Source organism: Anoplopoma fimbria, chromosome 2 (genome assembly GCF_027596085.1).
Source record: "Anoplopoma fimbria isolate UVic2021 breed Golden Eagle Sablefish chromosome 2, Afim_UVic_2022, whole genome shotgun sequence".
In the NCBI taxonomy this organism is placed as follows: Eukaryota; Metazoa; Chordata; class Actinopteri; order Perciformes; family Anoplopomatidae; genus Anoplopoma; species Anoplopoma fimbria.
This window is the reverse complement of record NC_072450.1, coordinates 15102886-15123192: the sequence shown is the minus strand read 5'-3', so window position 1 is coordinate 15123192 and position 20307 is coordinate 15102886. Positions and strand designations below refer to the sequence as shown.

Genomic DNA, 20307 nt, shown 5'->3' with positions numbered 1-20307 from the left:
TATTTGGTCAAATGCATGACGAATTTCCAAATAACCATTAGTCAATGCTTATTGTCTTGAGGTTGTCATGGCTTTGTGGTGAAGCTGTTCTAGTGTGTCTGATCTATTGGACAGATGCGTGGTCAAGTCTTCTGACACCATTGTGACAGGATTCATCACCATCGTAGCCACCCATGTCCAAGTGGGCCAAGGTTGAACAAATCTGTCACCTCGTATTGAGTTCTGTAGTTCTGTCAAAGGAACAAATGACGGGTAAACATGAAGCTCCCAAACAAAACACCCATCATCACATTAAGTCTTTATTACAGTAGTTTCTCCATCAAAACAGTAAGGTCTGACTAAAGTTACAGAGAAAAGACATAAAATGATTTATACAAACACACACCCTCCTACACAAAAACAGGCACACCCAATGAAAGTCAAAATATTGATTGTCGTAAAATTGCAGTTTGTTATATAACTTTATGGCAACAAAAGGAAAAAATTGTCAATGCATCATAACCTGCTTTCATTTATGATCCCATAACCTTTCTGATGCTTGTCAAAACGTGTATTGACATACCTGCTCAGCAGAAGAAACTTGAAATGAATGTGCTGTAAATTATTTTCCACTAGGCTAAGCTTTCTTGGCAACTAAAGAGAGTTTACTGGAAAATCCACCCTTACACAGAATACACATACAGATTGACAGTAAATTCATTTTCAAATTGGAATATCTAACGCTAACTATATAAACTGATACAGAAAGTTTTTTGTAAGATTAATTTGGATCAATAGCCAAGAATAACTGAATCAAACTACCTGCTGTTTTTTTGGTTTTATGAAAAAATAAGCACAGACATAAAGTGAGTTTAACATAAAAATGATTTATAAAACTTGAATGTCTGATCCCATTGGTCGAATTGAAAGTTATTAATTTGGAACTTTTTAGAGAAGAGTGTGATTGTTTTTGCTGTTCTCAAGCTTCTCTTACAGAGTAGATCTTGATATCTGTGAGTTGCCTTGTTAAATAAAGGTTATAATAATTATATATTGAAAATTGCTAACATATATTCCCTGCATAGTTCCCACTAAAAACAAAAAAGTTACAAAGCTGTTGGCCTGCTGCCATCTGTAGAGCTTGTTTTATGTGACCTGTGAAATACACTCACAATGGTCTCTTTAGAGTCCAGACAAGTCTTGTATTTTCACTGTCACTTTGGTCTGCTGCAGTCTTGAGAAATGACCCTGTTGTGTTTGCATATACGTGGAAAAAAAGTGTGGCCTCTACTGCCATAAAGTCAGACAACAGACTTGAATCCCACGTATTGTGACAAGGTTCGGAATGGAAACCAAGCTGTCTCTGAAGGCTGACTCTTAATAGACGCAGTGACATACTGGATGCTGCATGGAAACAAAAACATGTATCAAACATGATATTTCAGATATTAGTGATTGTAAAGGCCTTTTAGTGTTTTTGTATGCTTGAATATTGGAGAGGAGAGACTAGAAGAGAGGCTTGTGTAAGTGGGTACATGTGCCTCATAAATATGTCACAGTTTACGTGTGTGTGTGTTTGTGTGTGTGTGTGTGTGTGTGTGTGTGTGTGTGTGTGTGTGTGTGTGTGTGTGTGTGTGTGTGTGTGTGTGTGTGTTGTTTGTGTTTGCGTGTGTTTGTGTGTGTGTTTGCATGTGTGCTACTGTCAGCATTCTGTCAAATATTTGTTGAGTTCTTGTAAACCACAGAAGGTTCTGTGGGCTGAATACCATTTCCTCTCATTGACTGTCGTGGTCTTACTCCTCTTCTTTCCTCCTTCTTCCTCCTTGTCATGCCTTTTTTATTGTCTGTGTCAGAGATGAAGAAAAGAATACCGGAGGGAGAGTGAGAACTGTGTGTTTCAGCTGACACATTGGTACGATGGTGCAGGAAGTGGTAACATCACTTGCTATCACCTTCCTTCAGGAAATGACACACTAGCCTGCCCAGCCATGCCTCCACACACAAACACACGCACACACACAAACACATACACAAAAACACATACACAAAAACACACACACACACACACAAACATCTTAAACCACAGTTTATTATACAAAAGTTTGTACAATAAACTGTCTTTTAAGATGTTTGTGTGTGTGTGTGTGTGTGTGTGTGTGTGTGTGTGTGTGTGTGTGTGTGTGTGTGTGTGTGTGTGTGTGTGTGTGTGTGTGTGTGTGTGTGTGTGTGTGTCTATATGCAGGGTGAGCAGCTCCTTCTGGTTCCACACAACCGAAACGAGAAAATAAATCAAATGTAAAAGAGTATTAAGAGGGGAGTTTTAAAAGCCAGACGAAGGAGAAATACCCAAACATTAATTAAAGATGAGAATCTGGTTTAGACTAGCTTTCATTCAATGCTTCTCTCTTTAAAGTAGTGCTAACTGAGAAAAACTGTTGTGTAGTAACACTTCAACCTGTGATAAACATTTAGGGTGAGGATGGTATGCGATGGCATTACAGTTCCTCCCACCATACATCAAATAACTGATGAAACCAACACTCAACAATTACTAAGAATTCGAGTGTTCATGGATTTAATGAGTCAGCAGGTGCATCAATATGAATGCATGTTATGAAGCCAAACTGCTTAAACCTTGAACTTTGTTTTACATTTTAATGTAGTTTAAACAAAATTTGTCAATATGTTTGCAACAGGAAAATGAGTGTGACATCGTGTTAAATAAATTTGAAATTTCAACAAAATGTTATGGTCCGGCTTTAAAAAATGGGTTTGAATATTTCAGTCAATATAAAAGTGATATTTTCAATTTAGGGTTGGAAGAAGCAGATACAGAATACAAATAATACATAATATATGTAGACTATCACTGTTTACAAACTGGATTTGTTTTCTAATGATGACGCCGTACAACTGCACACCAGTTGAACGCCAGAGAATATTGTTTAATCTTTCAAATACCTTGACCAACTAAAAGAAAGCCCAACCTTGCAGAGGTTTTCTTGTGCTTTCTTTGATGTCCTTTCTTTTTTGATAGAAGAAAAAAAGGGTTACAAAAAATCCTTCTCTGATGTTTGTCTGTAGGGACAGAGTGCACCGATTCAATCGAAGCCTGTGTTTTAAAATATAGATCTCCTTCCAAAAACACCTGCATTAGAAGTATTGGACTTTTTTAATCTGCCAGAAATTGCCAGTAGAGTTTTATGTCATCCTCTTCCAGCTCCAACCTGCCGTATCGTGAGAATAACTTCTGAATCACCATTGAGTTGATCTGATAAATACGGTTAATCTGCCTGAGGCACCGGGACGTACCAGGTGTTCCACATTTAAAATATCTCAACTCGTGTTTACCAGCACAGACTTTCATCACAGGAAGAGAGAAACACAGATAAACACAACACACGAGAGTGGTGGAGGAAACATGTTTATCTCCTACCAAAGTCTGAGTGCGACAACACCTCGATATAGAAATACTACATTACAAGTAGGTCCTACACTGAACATTTGACTTAAGTTAAAGTACAGAAGTATTTGCAGCAACATGAACTGAAAGTATCAAAATTAAACTACTCATTATGCCACATATGGCTGGTTCAGTGTGTTTATTATTATTAGCATTTCAAGAGAAAGCAACATTTTAATGTGGTCGAGGGGGAAGTTCATTAAACTGATTCATGCATTATTTGGGCAGTTTAATCCACAAAATACCTTGTATTTAGCTGAGCGTGAATGTCATATGCAAAATATTTTTTTTGCAAAGAAACTTATATCTCTAGCTGGCAAACAAAAGCACAGTAGTCGAGTAAAAAGTAGAACATTTCTAGTGCAAGATAAGGTAGTAGAAGATGCAAACACTAAAGAATATCAAAACTCTAATTAAGTCCAGAACTGCATAAATGCACTTGATTCAATCAACCACCAATAAACACAAACATGCAGACAAAAATCTGCAAGACATGTGGAGAAGTATAAAAAAATAAATAAATGGAAAAACAGCAGCAGACACATGAAAGCATGCAGATTTTATTACATTCCCACATAATAATTTATTTTCCTTGTGTTACCCACAGAAGAGCACAGTTCTTGAGGCAGTTCATTGCTGCTGCATGGTTGTATTTCTCTCCATTTTCAGTTTAGACTTTTGAAATTAGAAGAAAGCTAATTTAAGCTGGTTGAAACCGCAAGTAGACCCCCTTTCTCTCTCTATCTCTCTCCCCCTTTCTCTTTCTATCTCTCTCCCCCTTTCTCTCTCTCTCTCTCACACACACACACACACACACACACACACACACATGAGAAGAGAACAGAAAATAGCTTGTTGCATGAACTGAAGAGATCTATAAAAGAAGAAATTGAATTGCAATCATTAAAAAAAAAAAAAAAAAAAAAAAAAAAAAGCAGAAGCTTTCATAGTTTTCTTATCTCACTACAAAACGAGTCCGCAGCCAATTAAGCCAAATTGTCGCTTCCTCTCGATCGATATTATCAGGTACGCAGATTGAATCTTCTGGTATTTCCGAAGCGTGCAGTTACGCAAACTCAGACCTGATATCTGATATTTGAGGCCGCTAATGCGAAAGTTTCCACTGAGGATGTTCAGCCTCTTATTCGGCACAAAAAGCCTTCAGGAAACCATGACGCACTGAAAGGGCTGAGCTCTTCTTAGGGGGAGTTTGGCTGTCTGAGCGCTCAGTGCAACACTTCATCTTCACCAAGAGCACAAGAAGTTTCAAGTTGACAAGGCACACCTTTATTTTATTTCCTTGGTGTTATTGTTAAGGAAAAACAAAGCTGAGGATGAAACTGTTTCTGTTCTTCGTTATCACCTGCTTCGCCTTACATAACTCAAAGGGTAAGTCGAAAATCTTATTGTACATTTTATTGTTGACTGTTTGTGACGGAGGTACATGACGCAGTACAGACTTCATGTCGACTTTATGTGGACAGGTTGTAGTGTACCAACGTGAAGATCCCGGAATATCCTCCCAATATCAGATCATTGAGTGGTCCAAACTGGGGTCTGACGGCCTCCAGGGGTCTTTGATTGACAAGTGAAATTGGGAACAGTTCCACTATTTGACTCGCTGTGTCATCATAACGGAGTTACCGTAAGATCCACGACTAACGCGTCAAAGTCAGGTTTCTCTGTCCTCACTGCTGAGCTGATGGCATGCGCAGGAAACACAACTTTAAAGACTCCAAACTATCTGTTTCTTATCATAACATGTGACGAAGAGGGGGAAAAAAAACAATATTTTGAGGTTCGCAAGGGAGAAAACGTGGGAGCTTTCCGATCGAGTTCACATTACATCGGAAAGAGGAAAGACATTTCAGTTTCCGAGTGAAGTTTCTGTCTTGTGGGAGACTGTCGGTGTAGCTGTGGGGGCTTTTTGGACTCTCAGTACCATGACACAAGTAGTGTCGTTTTTCATATAGAGGAAGAAAACTGCATGGGGAAACCCGATTAAAGAAAAATAACAATCTTTTGATAAACTTATGCTGAATTATATCTAATTCTACTCAATGATTTTAAATAAAGTAGTATTATAGACTCTACTTGACTAGTTATTAACCCTCAATATCCGAAATATTCGTCTACTCTGGGGACATGTGTTGTAACTAATAAGGTTAATTTAAATCTAAACAGAAAAACAAATTAAAGAAGAATACCTGTTGCTTTGGCTTTTTGTAAATATTGGATTTCGCCAATTACAAAAGGCCTAAATTATCAATGTAGGCAAAAGAATTAAGGTTAAAAATGAAATGATAAAAATGATCTTACTTTATTATAGGTGTCACATAACATGCAAACTTGACACCAACACCTAAGGATTATCATCAGTTTATGTGCCTACTTTTGTCTTTTTTAGTGACATTCTTACCGTCCATTTTACTGTCACGAGTTTCAAACTACTTGTCACACACCAATCTAAAAACACCCACATTTCCAATTAAATTACATTGATACAACTGTCAGATATCAATAGTTATACAGATATACAGTCATTTAGCGTCTGCTAAATGACTGTATATCTGTTTGCATGGCAAATGACTGTATATATGTTTGCATGGTGGATGGTAGTGGAAGATTACCTTTGTCAGTAGTATCAGATTGATGCAGACATTTCACACCAACTTTTTAATGGTTTTTTTACATATCATTTATGAATTATATAAATTCCAATAGCGCAACAGTGTGGGCAAAACAGGAAATATAGATTTTGGACAAGTACTTGTGCAAATTAAGTCCACAAATGAATTCTAAACAAGAATCATCAAAACAGTCAAGGTCCCCCAATCAGATGATTAGCAATGAAACATTTAAGAGCTGTTGACTATTTTAGTCACTGATGATATTGTTGAAAAATTACAGTTAATGTTTTTAGCATCAGATACTCTTCATGATCAACTTGCTGCAATGTGTTGAGAAAAAAAGCTGTGTTGCTGTTACTTCCTATTCTTACACATTACTGAAGAAAATAAACCTTGTGAAGCCCATTAGGCCAACCGCCACTTTACTCTGTTGTATAATAATGTTGTAATCTCCTGAAACACTTCAAACCTGGAACTAGTAAACCCTAATTGTCACACTGAACTGATCCATATGAGCAACCTGATGTTGCCCAAGAAGAGCACTTTGACGGAAGTGAATTGTTGCATAAAATGTTGCGTAGAAAACACAAATTTAACACCCAAATCCCCTCTCTCTAGGAGCACCCAGTACTGCTGAGTATAAGTTTGTGAAATGTAACCCAGAGGGCGACAAGGCCAACTGTGTGACCCAAAAAAGTCCAATAATGGCATGGACTCCAGACTTACCAGCCAAGCTACCTGCTTTAACTGCACAGTACCTGTAAGTATTCATGTGCTGTTAGTGTGTGTGTGTGTGTGTGTGTGTGTGTGTGTGTGTGTGTGTGTGTGTGTGTGTGTGTGTGTGTGTGTGTGTGTGTGTGTGTGTGTGTGTGTGTGTGTGTATATATATATCTCTGACAGTGTGCAAACTTGGGATGTGTTTGTTTACTTGCTCTGTGAGTTGCTTTGACGAATGTGAGTGTCTTTGTAACAGTGAATTTACTTTGACGTTAAAATGAGTCTGGAAAAACAAAACAAGCATCACAGTGATAATATAGCATTCTGTTGTCAGATAAATACAGACTTTAACTATTGAAATGTCGATGCTGGATTGGATCTGTAACCTATGTTGTCTTTTGTGTGTGTTTGAGAGGATATAAGTGTAAGGTAGGTAGCCAAGAAAAGCCAAAATAGAAGACAACGTGGAGGGATAAAGAGGGGTACGGAGGTTAGATCTGCAGTAAGAAAGACCTTAAGAGTTGATGGTCAATTTCAAATTGTCAGAAGTAATACAAAAGTAGTACAGAAGTAAGAGTATACATGAGTTTAAACAGAAGGTGTTGTAGCTTTGTTTCATTTCCTCATAGTCCGGAAGTATAGGGAGAATTAGAATAGAATAGAAAGATAATTCTACACGTATCATTTTAACTTATTAACAGATTATTTTATGGATAGATGTTTGTGTGTTATATGCACATGTCATTAAGAAGAGTAGAACAAATATTTTAGTTTATTTATAGGTGAAATATGCCAAAAGCTCGAAATACATACAAACTTATTGTGTGTTTGCGTGTGTGTGTGTGTGTGTGTGTGTGTGTGTGTGTGTGTGTGTGTGTGTGTGTGTGTGTGTGTGTGTGTGTGTGTGTGTGTGTGTGTGTGTGTGTGTTTAGCACATATGGTGTGTGTGTTTTAATGGTTGTGACTGCTAAGGAAGTTTGTATCTCAGTCTTGGTCTAAACCCTCAGTTTCCTCTTTTGGAGTTCTCTGACATCGATCAGTTAATGACTTACTGTTAAAAAAAGGAAACTTTTCAGAAATGAAAACCGCAAATTCTACTTTATTCAGCTGCAGTCACGCTAAAATGTTGTTGAAATCACACAGTTGGGCTTGAATAGATTTAATCAGCTGTCTGCACATAAATAACAATGTAAATTAAATGTAAAATCACTGACACATTACAAGAGTTCCACAGAAAAATGCAGATCAGACCTCTTCAGCAGATTTGCACAAAGAAGCATAGAGGTGGATGACTGATTGCTTTGGCATCAATGCACCAAAGCACATTGTTTATGCTACTCTGCTGAGCTCTACCATCATATGATTACCTGGACTGATCAATATAATTGGTTAAAAGTCCACCTGATATTGACTTGAATGTGACCCTTCTATCAACAATTCCATAAGTGATTTAGGATCAAAGACTTAAAGGCAAAAAAGGTCAAGGAGTATAGACGACAGAAGGAAGCAAGCGGAAAGGATACAGAGTAAATGACAATAGATAGTTTTGAAAATGAAGAATATTCTGAGGGATTTTTTGTGTTGTTAGCCTGAGTCTTATCTGGCCTCCCACATCAGCTTGCACCAGGACTTCAGCAGCAGCCCTCCCTTTTGCAGCTTGCCTTGAACAGGAAGTCAGAGGGAAGTGTTCAGAGGAAGTGGGCTGTGACGCCCGGTGGGCTGCTCCTTCTGGTCTATTGTTTTGTAATGGTACATGTGCCCCATTAGTCTGATACTCATGTGTGAAAAGTACCAGATTACAAGTAAACAGAATACAGTAATTAAATGGGAAACTGTACATTTCTTACTTTAACTGGCTTATTTGTCGCTATGCAGAGTTATATGTGTGCAATTGGGCTGCAAGTATCTGATGGAAATCAAACCATCGCAATTAAAAATATTTGCATACTAATAAATCAAGGAAAAATGAGAATGAATGCGTTAAAACTATTTCAATATTGTTAAAGTAGTTTATTAATTTGTTTTCCTCTTGAAAAACTTTATCACAGAATTTATTTCATTTAAAGTATTTTGTCTTAAAACATGTCTGCATGGGATCTTTAAAGCTTATGGAGTGTCTAATGTTTAATTTGTGAAGTGTTGTTACTTTGTTTTTGTTTGATATGCAGTGAAAATGTCATTGATGATGGGTTTAGATGAACATAAATATTATTTACTGATACGATGAAGTTGGACAGACTTCTAAAAACAGACAGCTACAACCTGCCAAACTCCATCAACCGTTTTCAATATCTGACATTGTGTTTCCAGAGAGGCCGAGCCTGAGGATGATGAGAGTCAACCAAGGGAAGAGGCAGTGGAATCAGAGATGGATGAGGAGGAAAATCAGATGGAGAGTGAAGAGGGGGAGTCCCCTCCAGAGACTGAGGATGGATCTGGAGGTGGAGGTTATGAAGGATCTGGAGTTTATGAAGGATCTGGAGCTTATGAAGGATCTGGAGGTTCTGAAGGATCTGGAGGTTATGAAGGCTCTGCAGGTGTATTCATGGCAGACCGAGCTTTCGGTGAGACAGGCTCTGGCGAGTCCTGGGCAGAGAAAGACGGTAAGCTAAACAAAGGTATCTTTTAGGGAAAAGATCCTGAGTTGTAACGATTCAATAGTTTTAAAGATCGTCCTTCTTCTGCTCCATGTAGTCTGACCTGTCATGAGGGCCATGAGGCGGTTGTTCCCAAGCTGGTCTTACGCTTCTGAGGCAAAACCAGCAGAGCAGGAGATGAAAGAAGACCACTTTCTGCAGCTGTAGACTGTGTACACCCACCCACTCTAAGAAACTTCTTCTGCTCCATGTAGTCTGACCTGTCCTTGTTTTTCTGCTGTAGATGGTGACATGAGGGCCATGAGGCGGTTGTTCCCAAGCTGGTCTTACGCTTCTGAGGCAAAACCAGCAGAGCAGGAGATGAAAGAAGACCACTTTCTGCAGCTGTAGACTGTGTACACCCACCCACTCTAAGAAACATATACCAGGCTAGCATCTGTTTTATTTCCACGTTGTTGATTCAAAAAGTAAAACTAATGTTTATCACCACCTGGTGGTGTAAAAACATGGTTGCTCAAAGATTGACAAAGTCTAATATATATATTTTTATATTCTCAGTGTTATTGATGGGTCTTCAGGGGAAATTGTAAAAGAATGGTCTGCATAAATGAGAAATTTACACACTTTAATTTAGATTGTTGGCTGTATTTGCGCTTTTTTGTGGAAACAATGTGTAAGTTGGAATGTGCTTTTTACTATAAAATTTTAAATTTGTAATACCAGTTCAATAAGATTACGCCTTTGTCCATGCATTGCTTACACTGTGCAGCTGTGGTTCCAACCATTTTTTGGAACTATGAGGCATGTGTTCCTTTATAACACACAAAAAGATTTATTTATGTAATTTGATCCCTTTGTCATTTGCATTTGAAATAACATAAAGTATTTATAACAACAGTTTCTGTTAACTGTTTAATAAAGTAACTCCACAGTCAGTTGGGTAGCTTGGGTAGTTTTTGGGCCAACAGAGTTGACTTTAGACTTTTATACTCACAAAGGTAATGAAAGATTATCTTTTGATGTTTTATAGCTGTGATATTCCTAAAAAAGGAATAAGTATTTAAACTAAATGTACTTTTATAAATAAACTTTTCTAAAGAGAATATGTAAGTGATGTATTACAAATCCTAAATAACAATACAAATTATTATAGGTAATTTTATTTCTGATGAATAAAAAAGCTATTTTAAAGTGTGAGCGTTATTTTAAACAGCACGACCCAATAATGTGAACCACTGCAGTATTATTATTATATTAGTATTAGTGGTTATTTTGTCCACCAGAGAGCACTAATAAGCTTTATTTTCGAATGTAAAAAAAAAGAATACATATTTTGTCGCATTTTTTTTATTTAAAAAAATATAAACTTAAGGGTTTATATTTTTAAACTTAAGTGTTTATTATTATATTCCTTTATTGATCCCCATGGGGGAAATTCAAGTGTTGCAGCAGCTCAACTACACAGACACAGACAATAAATACACATATTATACAACTACACAGACACAGACAATAAATACACATACTATACAACTACACAGACAATAAATACACATACTATACAACTACACAGACACAGACAATAAATACACATACTATACAACTACACAGACAATAAATACACATACTATACAACTACACAGACAATAAATACACATACTATACAACTACACAGACACAGACAATAAATACACATACTATACAACTACACAGACAATAAATACACATACTATACAACTACACAGACAATAAATACACATACTATACAACTACACAGACACAGACAATAAATACACATACTATACAACTACACAGACAATAAATACACATACTATACAACTACACAGACAATAAATACACATACTATACAACTACACAGACAATAAATACACATACTATACAACTACACAGACACAGACAATAAATACACATACTATACAACTACACAGACAATAAATACACATACTATACAACTACACAGACACAGACAATAAATACACATACTATACAACTACACAGACACAGACAATAAATACACATACTATACAACAAAATAAAGATAGATTATTAGAAAATATTATTTTTTTTATCAGACAATATTTTTTCCACAAATATTGATATTGATATGCTCCTTGCAAATGTCCCCGCTGCGGGACTAATAAAGGATTATCTTATCTTATCTTATCTTAAAGGTCGGCCAGCCTCTGATTAAAGTGGCTATGGTCATATTGATTCTGTAGATCCCAATTAATTAAGCAAGGGACAAAGTATTATGATTATGAAGTAATAAAACAAACAAAGTAATAAAGTTGGATGTCTGCCCCCCAAATCTGAATCCTCGAGTTGTTTCTGGAGGATTTCTTAAATAGTATAAAGTGAGTAGTGACCTCCCTCGAGCACACATGACGGGTCACGTGACGGCGAGCCCGGATTCCACCTCCTGCTTCAGTCGGACGGCTACACGGAGCGAGGCTAGCTGTTAGCGTTGACTGTCGGGACTGTCAGACGGCCGAGATGGTGAGTGTAAAGACAAGCGTCAGCGGCTCGGACCACACTGGGACGAGCTGCAGTATCACATCGTAAAATACCAGCATTGACACAGAAACCCAATGCTACTATCTGGTGTGTTCACCGGAGAGGAAGGCTAGCTGGGTTGGTGGAGTTAGCATCAGCAGGAGGCCGTCCTGCTGCTGTCTCAGTGGTGTGTTTGGGCTGGTGAGCTCACGGCCCAGCACAGCGGGCTGTAGTGTGACGTCCCACCGTATGACACATGCATGATGAGCAGAAACAACTCTGGGATGTGATCAATGTGTTCATGTTGGGAAAGTGCTGATCACTTATCTATTTAATTAGTTAAGGACAACTGCGAGTTGACACCCACTGACTCTGATGCACTGTTGCAGTGTTGACCATGTTGTTTGCTCCTGTGTAGCCTGTATGGTTGATTTAAGAGTTTTATTCTATGTTATATAGGCATCATTTCGGGTAATACAAAGGATTAAAAGCATCACACCCGGTTTCTCCTGACGTGTTGATGATTGGGCTGATTCCTCCAGATTTGCTGCATGCTGAAGCATGTTTTTGTGACTCTGTGCCAGCTCAGAGGAGTGTAATGTGGCTGTGCAGCCTGGTGATAAGTGATTGAGTTAGTGTGGCAACAACAGATAGGGAGTAGCTGTGCAGGGATTTGTACATAGTTACAACTTCAGACTGTGATTGTCAGTCCAATTCACGTGCACATACCTAAAGATATTCACTTAGTGGTGGTGGTGTGTTTGTGATTATTGCAGACAGCTAAATGCCATTGTCCTTTATCAGAGTCTATAGAGTGTGTTAACAGCCTTCAATATCCTTGGATCGGTCAGTGTAGATTTAAAGTGCCTGTAAACTAGAATGCATCCACAGTCCTGTTACAATTATCTGTTATGTCAGACCAAATACTGTGACATTGCATTTCAGTCTCTTAGATCAAGATATCAGTATATCATGGTGATCATAGATTTTCAGTCTTTGTTCTGAATCTGCCCTTTTTGTTGTTTTGTTTAGTTGTCAGTTATTCTAGACATCTTTTGACCTGCAGCGTTTCAAGAAAGATCAACCTTTGACGTAATTCTGATAAAAAAAAATAGTGCAGTTAATGCTCTTCAGGTTAATATAGCAAGAATCTTCTGTACACAATACCTCCTTATTTGCTCTGAATAAAGTCTGAGTCAACATATTGTTCCTACAATCACCAGTTTCTTAAATGTTTAATTTCTTTGTGTGTAATACACTGATTTCTTTGCCTTGTGTTTTCAGAGTTTCCTAGGAGGTTTGTTTGGGCCGGTATGTGAGATAGACGTACTGCTGAATGATGCAGAAAACAGAAAAACAGCCGAATTGAAGACAGAAGATGGGAAAGTGGAGAAACACTACCTGTTCTACGATGGAGAGTCTGTGTCTGGCAAGGTAAACTAAGTTTACTATATATATACAGTGATTCAGAGCTCCACAAGGTTAAGTTAGGTGTTCCTACAGGAAGCATTATTTAAATGAGCTGTCTTTTATTTATTAGTTAACAGTACTCAGTCATCAGATAATGGACTTCTCGGGATCCTCTCTTTATCTGAGCCCAGTGGTAAATTTAGGTTCTTTTGATGTGTCTTAAAGATTTGCTCTGACCTCAGGAGGAAGTGAAGCATCTATGTTTATGAGCCACAAATGTATCAGCTGATGTATCAGCTTTATTACCCAACATTGGAGCAGCCAATATATCTGTAATAACAAGGGATAGCTCATCTCAGAGATGTTTTGTGGTGTATAAAGAGAGGATATCCCAGTTTTTCTCTGTAAGAGTCAAATATATTGATAAATTGTGTTACTGTTATTGTGAAAACATACTTTGTGGTTCATGTGACACTTGATCAACTCGAATATGTTCTCCCCAGGTGAATCTAAATGTGAAGCAGGGAGGAAAGCGACTGGAGCATCAGGGTATCCGCATCGAGTTTGTTGGACAGATAGGTGAGCGTGATTAAAGTTCAGTATGGAGAATTTAATGAGCATACCCAACTCTTTCGTTGCTTAAATGTTAATAGGGTGTTGCTGATGGATATATTCTGTTCAACACTTCTAAATTGCCTTATGCATCAACGGCCATGAAATATTTCAAATGCTAACTGAAAGCTCTGTTACAGCCAGAAAAAGGACTTGTCATCTGTAGGCTGCTGGCTTTCTCATGTGGCTAAAAGGTTTAGCAGAGCATGTGGTCGTCATGTGCGGCCTGCCATAGAGGAGCTAAACCCTCCTCCAACTGTGTTTGCAGGAGGAGGAGGAGGAGGGGGGGAGGGAGAACAGCAGTGTGTTTTAAAAGCATAGAATCTATAATAAACTAATGTATAAAACTTTCTGCAGTGTGTTTTAAACTGTCTTGAATTATACGCCATCACTCTAAATCCACTTTGCTGTATTTCAGAGCTGTTCTCTGATAAGAGCAACACCCATGAATTTGTGGACTTGGTGAAAGAGTTGGCTCTACCTGGAGAACTCGCCCAGAACAGGAGCTACGACTTTGAGTTCATGCAGGTGGAGAAGCCCTATGAGTCCTATACTGGAGCTAATGTCAGGCTAAGGTATGTTTATTAGACAGTTTGACATAAAGCAATGGCAGGTTCTATTATATTAATGACATGGTATGTATTTGATTTTTAACTTCTGAAAACTTTCATGATCAAACAGTCGATCAAAATTCAGATAAATAATTGATTATCATTTTTAGTTGCCGCCCTATATTGGAAAAAATAATATCTTTTAGAAACAGCCCAACACTGACTTCAGTACATGAAATATTAATAACTAGTAAACATATGATTTTTGAGTTAGGTACGTGCAAAAGTGTTACTTTTTTCTCTATCCTGCAAATTTTTTATGGATGTCACAGATTGTACAGTTGGGCATTAATTGGATGACGACATGTAAAGCATTGTTTCAGCCAGACTCTTAAAGCTGTGTTCTGTGTGTTCCTCTCCCAGGTATTTCCTCAGGGTGACAATAGTCCGTCGTCTGTCGGACTTAGTGAAGGAATACGAGCTGATTGTCCACCAGTTAGCCACCTACCCAGACGTCAACAACTCGATCAAGATGGAGGTCGGCATAGAAGACTGTCTGCACATTGAGTTTGAATACAATAAATCCAAGTAAGACCCACGTTGCTTTCCTGGTGAAAACTTTATTGCCTCCTCAGCAAACCACAAAACCCAATAAGTCCTGTGCTCACGTCAGTTTGAGCAGCTTCTCTTGATGTGTCTCTTTGTTAGATACCACCTCAAGGACGTGATTGTTGGGAAGATCTACTTCCTGCTGGTCAGGATCAAGATCCAACACATGGAGTTACAGCTCATCAAGAAGGAGATAACAGGCATAGGTGAGAGTCCAGGAAACCATATGTAAACTGAAACTAACACAGATCTGACACATGGTGGGGTACATGACTCTGTGCTAACGTTGTAGTTCATCACCTCTGGGGTTTTCTCTACCTGTAAAATGCTGTAGTTGGTTTACTTGGGTCTCGATAGGGACAGATCGATCTGTAAGCTCTGCACCTCTTTCACTTAAAGCAATGTTTGTCCTCTGCTTTAGGTCCCAGTACTACCACAGAGACGGAGACGGTTGCAAAGTATGAAATCATGGATGGAGCTCCGGTTAAAGGAGAATCAATTCCCATCAGACTTTTCCTGGCAGGTAAGTTGTTTTCTTCTTCTTCTTCTGCTTTTTCTCCTTCATCTTCTTTGTCAGTAAGTCGTATCATATCATCAGGGTGTCAGTTTCCCGCTGATTAAATCATTTGAAGAGCATATATGTACCTTTTTTAAGATTGAGCGACAGTGTATCACATCTTCTGTGTCCCTACAGGATATGACCTGACACCAACCATGAGGGATGTCAACAAGAAGTTCTCTGTACGCTACTTCCTTAATCTGGTGCTGGTAGATGAGGAGGACAGGAGATACTTTAAACAACAGGTAACACACTTGCACGCAAATCAATAGTATTCTACATCACTGAGATGATATATGAGACACGCATAAAAAAGAGCTTTATACAAAATTGTGTCTGTCTGCTCTAAAGTTTAAATTAAAGCTGTCAGGATGGCAAGAGAGGACATGCTGCATGCATTAGATCTCATAGCTCATGGAGATGGGCTATATTTCATTAGACAGCAAGATTTGTTTGTGAAATGATATTTAAATCTACAGCATTTCATCATACAAAGGTGTCTCCTTGACTACTTTGTGTATTGTATTATTGTGTCATTGATATCTTTGTGACTTTGTGCTTTACTAAAAATCTGTCAGGCTATTTCAAGCTAATTATAAAGTTGATTTATTCGTGATGATGAACGATCATGCATTGAAGGTATTCTGTTTCTCAGTTTTTGACCACTATTACTGCCGACATGGATTTAAACAATGCAGAATTTTAAGTATTTAATATTTCCTCTCTGCAGATGTTTTATGAAGAAGGAACCACATTTCGTGTTGTAGTTTGATATAATGTGTTTTGGTGAGGAACACTGAACGTGAACGGTGCCACTCGATCTTGAATGGGGATTACTATAAATGAAACCTGTTTTTTTCCATTCATTCCTCTGGCTCTGTGTTTAGGAGATTGTTTTGTGGAGAAAAGCTCCAGAGAAGATCAGGAAAAGAAACTTCCAGCGCTACGAGTCGCCTGAGCCCCGAACCCAGCCAGTTGATGCAGAGCAGCCAGAGATGTGATTGCAATGCCATGAACTGGAAATACACACAGAAACACACCAACTCTTCACTGCTGAACAGCCAGAGGTGTGAGGGCTGCCCCACTATCTCCTTGGACTGAGGAAATGTACACATGAATACACATAACATACATTCAGACATACCCATCACTACTCCACAGCTTCAGGTGTGAGCGGCCCGACCACCGTACTCTCTCCCCCAGGACTGAAACACACTCGCATACAGACGCACAAGCATACGATCCAAGAAGGCTGAAAGCTAAATGTCAAGGTAAGAGTTCAAGTCAAACCAGCCCAAGTTAGGAACAGTGAGGCAGCCTGTTTGATCTTGGGTTCTCAGAGTGAACACACACACACACACACACACACACACACACACACACACACACACACACACACACACACACACACACGTGAAGCCATACAGTCTCAGTTTGCTGAAAGCAGAAAAAAAACAGACGGAAAAGAGGAGATGGCTACAGACGACCACCACACCATTTATCCCCTTCTTCTGCAACAGGAGCCTCTTTTCTTTGCATATTTGGATAGCACTTATCCTGGACTTCCTCTGGCATCCTCACCTCCCCTTACAAAATTTCACAAATCTGGATTGGATATCCAATGATTTTAAGTATTCTATACATTTGTGGGGATCAGCCTGAACGAAGGACACGAGAGGCTAAGAGATGAGTCAACACACGCTCTGTGTTTATTCACAATACTGGAGTTTAAGTTACGATGACGCCGCTGTGTTCTCGTTCATCCATCTAGCTGGGAGCTTCACAGTTCGGTATGCTGTGACTGCAAAACGGGCTGCTTCTTCCATGCAAATGTCTGATTAGTGCACCAAATATCCATCTTAACATAAATGTAATCTTATATTTCATCTTCAAATGTGGCTGTTCTGTGAAAGAGAAAACATTTTCCACTCCATGTTTTCAGTTTCCGTCAACATTTCATTCCAATCAAGCGATTGTTTGATTCAAGATGGACATTGTTTTTTCAGTGTCATTCATTTTCATAAAATAATTGAACTAAATAGAAATCATTGAAAGCTGCAATCAATGATTCATTGCAGTATCCATTAATCGGCATATTGATTCATTTTTTAGTCTGTAAAATGGGTCAATCCCTGTAATCTCAGCGCCTGAGGTGGCATCTACAAATGTCGTCTTTTTGTCCGATTTACAAATGGACAATGGATCGTTGCAGCTCTGAAAGCATCATAAACTCAAATTCACTGCTTGTTCAAGATTCTTGAGCTCAATACAACATTTAAGACTCATGTTAAGATGAATGTTTGATGCAGTTTTCACTGATTAGGTTTGTCTGGTTAATACAGGATTCCCTCCAAACTGATCTGGAAATTCACCCTCTCGCACAAGGCCTTCTGTTTGATCTTTAAAGTGCTGTTTATTTATGACTAATCTTAAAAAAAGTAATTTGTTGTTTATCTGGATTTACTTTGAGTTAGATTTCAGTGCCTTGAGCACCACAAATCAAATTTCTTTGACCTACATTTTATTAGGGTGGAGGATGAAATCGTAGAGAGAGATTACAAAACTTGGACGCATTAGATATGGTTTTTTTTAATGTGTTAATTTCGTTTAACTGAACCCTTAAGTTCCCTCATTTGACTCCCACATCAGTTGATGCAAGAAATAGGTTTTTCTTCTATATCTTAAATTCAAAGCTTAAAGGTTGAAAGTTGAGGACATTGACCGGCTACTTACACCTGAAAATGTTTGTCAGTCACCACCACACGAGTAGCGGTTTCTATTTTCTTTTCATTTTCAATGAATCAATAGAAAAATGTAATTATGCTAGCCATGATCAGCAGACTTTAGATTTACATTCAGTTTTACTTTCTTCTGTATTTCTTTTTCTGTTGTCAGGTTGCAGCATCTTTGAGTCTGTTGGTGTGGTATAAGTAGAGTAATAATGTTTTTAAAAAATGGCTCAAGGCTGCTATTGTGAGCGCTGGAAGGGATGTTGTATCAATATACTGTAGAATCCAACAATATTCCACTGTGACGCTCAGACCGGCAGTTTAGGTCCTGCTTTAAAGACACACACTCACACAGTTTGGTGATGTTCGCGGTCTTGTGTGTTGGTTGAATTTGCCCTTAAGCTCTGATCTGTGGCAAGTTTTGCACTTTCCACTTCGATACTTAACTTTGTTTCAAAGAGGCATGAAAGCTGAAACTAAACATCACTCAAGAACAACGTCACCTCAGAGATTTCCTGTGTCTACATTTGAAATTACACTGTCATTTATACATCACTACTTGTTTTTATTGGACTGGCTAAGAAGTACAATATTTGGTTGCTTTTTGTCTCTCATGTACAAGTCATTCTGTCATGTTATATGTTTCATTTCATAAACCCCTGAACACTCACATCTATAGCTCGGATGTATTTGTTCCTTTGCAATATGTTTTTCTTTTTTTTGGGAATAGTGTAATTTATTTGCAGGTAATGCTGTCTTTCTGCCTGAGACGTTTTCTGTCTTTTCAAACACTGTACGGTTAGGGTTTGTTTTGTGTACTTTAAATACCTTCAAAGGTAATGAAGAAACACGTAAAGCGCAAAACTCTCTGTCCGTCTTATGTACTGCATGTTAATCTGTACACAATGTCCAATCATGCCATCAACATGCGTGTCTGTGTGTGTGTGTGTGTGTGTGTGTATGATATGTGTATATACACCAAACCAATATATATATAGCCAAAATGAATCGTAAATAAAGCAAATTTATACAGAATATATTCTCAACAACACTTTCTTTAAAACGACATGTAGTCATAAAAGTTCTGTTTTGTAAACGAGTACATCTAATTATGTTTTGTGCAAAGAATGAATCCCTAAAATTGAAACTAAGTCTCTTGAAAATACCCACAGCCTTTAACTAAGTTTTTTCTAAGTCACACACATTCAATAAGATAATTTACATTTGTCTGTGTAAGGCTTTTTCAATTGATAACCACCTGGGAAAAAGTATATGAGAGACGATAGAGAGACTTTAATTGCTTGACTCATTGTAAATATTTTAGGTATTCAAATACATCTGATGGAACATTGCATGTAGTATGTATTAGTTACAAATTTGATAAGCAATATTGTGGGGGCTGGTGTGGTGAATTTAGGGTTATGACAGTATGTCTGCTAGAAGACAAAGGCAATAGATACATTTAGAAAAAAAACTTTTTTTATAAATTTGTTCTGAATAATAGTAGAGGGGGAGATATGAAATGATAGACACTAATTTTCATCATGGCTTTTTATCAACAAGGCTTATCTAATTTACCAAACATAAACAGGACTACAAGTCTGCATCCTTTACATTTTGCAAACAACGAATAGAAAGTCCTTTCTGAAGAGTTAACTCAAATGAATGCAAGGCATTGGAAACCTTCAAAGATCGTTTTACTCAAGGCAGGCGGGACATCCTCAGCGTTGCATATACGATCTTCGGGTTCAGCTATAGAGGAGTCCTTTTCTGCCTGATTATATTGTATTTTACTTTGCTACACAGTTTTTTTTTAATAAAAAGTAATTTAAGCTCACGCTGTGTTATTGAATAACTGTGGCTCATTTAAGCGACTAGCTCTTATTTCGTTTTGAATAAGAAATATGTTAATGCTCAATATCTACACAGGCACATTT

The 20307-nt window shown here is 38.0% G+C and overlaps 2 protein-coding genes across 2 annotated transcripts; both read left to right on the top strand.

The window, feature by feature from the left end:
* Positions 1-4648: 4648 nt before the first annotated feature.
* On the top strand, positions 4649-10321 carry LOC129102285 (serglycin-like). The gene is made up of 4 exons (XM_054612358.1): positions 4649-4831; positions 6691-6832; positions 9100-9392; positions 9670-10321. The coding sequence occupies exons 1-4, from the start codon at positions 4777-4779 to the stop codon at positions 9774-9776; spliced, it is 597 nt and encodes a 198-aa protein (XP_054468333.1). The 5' UTR covers positions 4649-4776; the 3' UTR covers positions 9777-10321.
* A 1477-nt stretch (positions 10322-11798) lies between these two features.
* Positions 11799-19859, top strand: vps26a (VPS26, retromer complex component A). The gene is made up of 9 exons (XM_054608612.1): positions 11799-11903; positions 13185-13334; positions 13814-13889; positions 14341-14497; positions 14897-15061; positions 15182-15288; positions 15504-15605; positions 15777-15886; positions 16529-19859. Exons 1-9 carry the CDS (start codon positions 11901-11903, stop codon positions 16640-16642), a joined length of 984 nt encoding a protein of 327 aa, XP_054464587.1. The 5' UTR covers positions 11799-11900; the 3' UTR covers positions 16643-19859.
* The last annotated feature ends 448 nt before the right edge of the window (positions 19860-20307 follow it).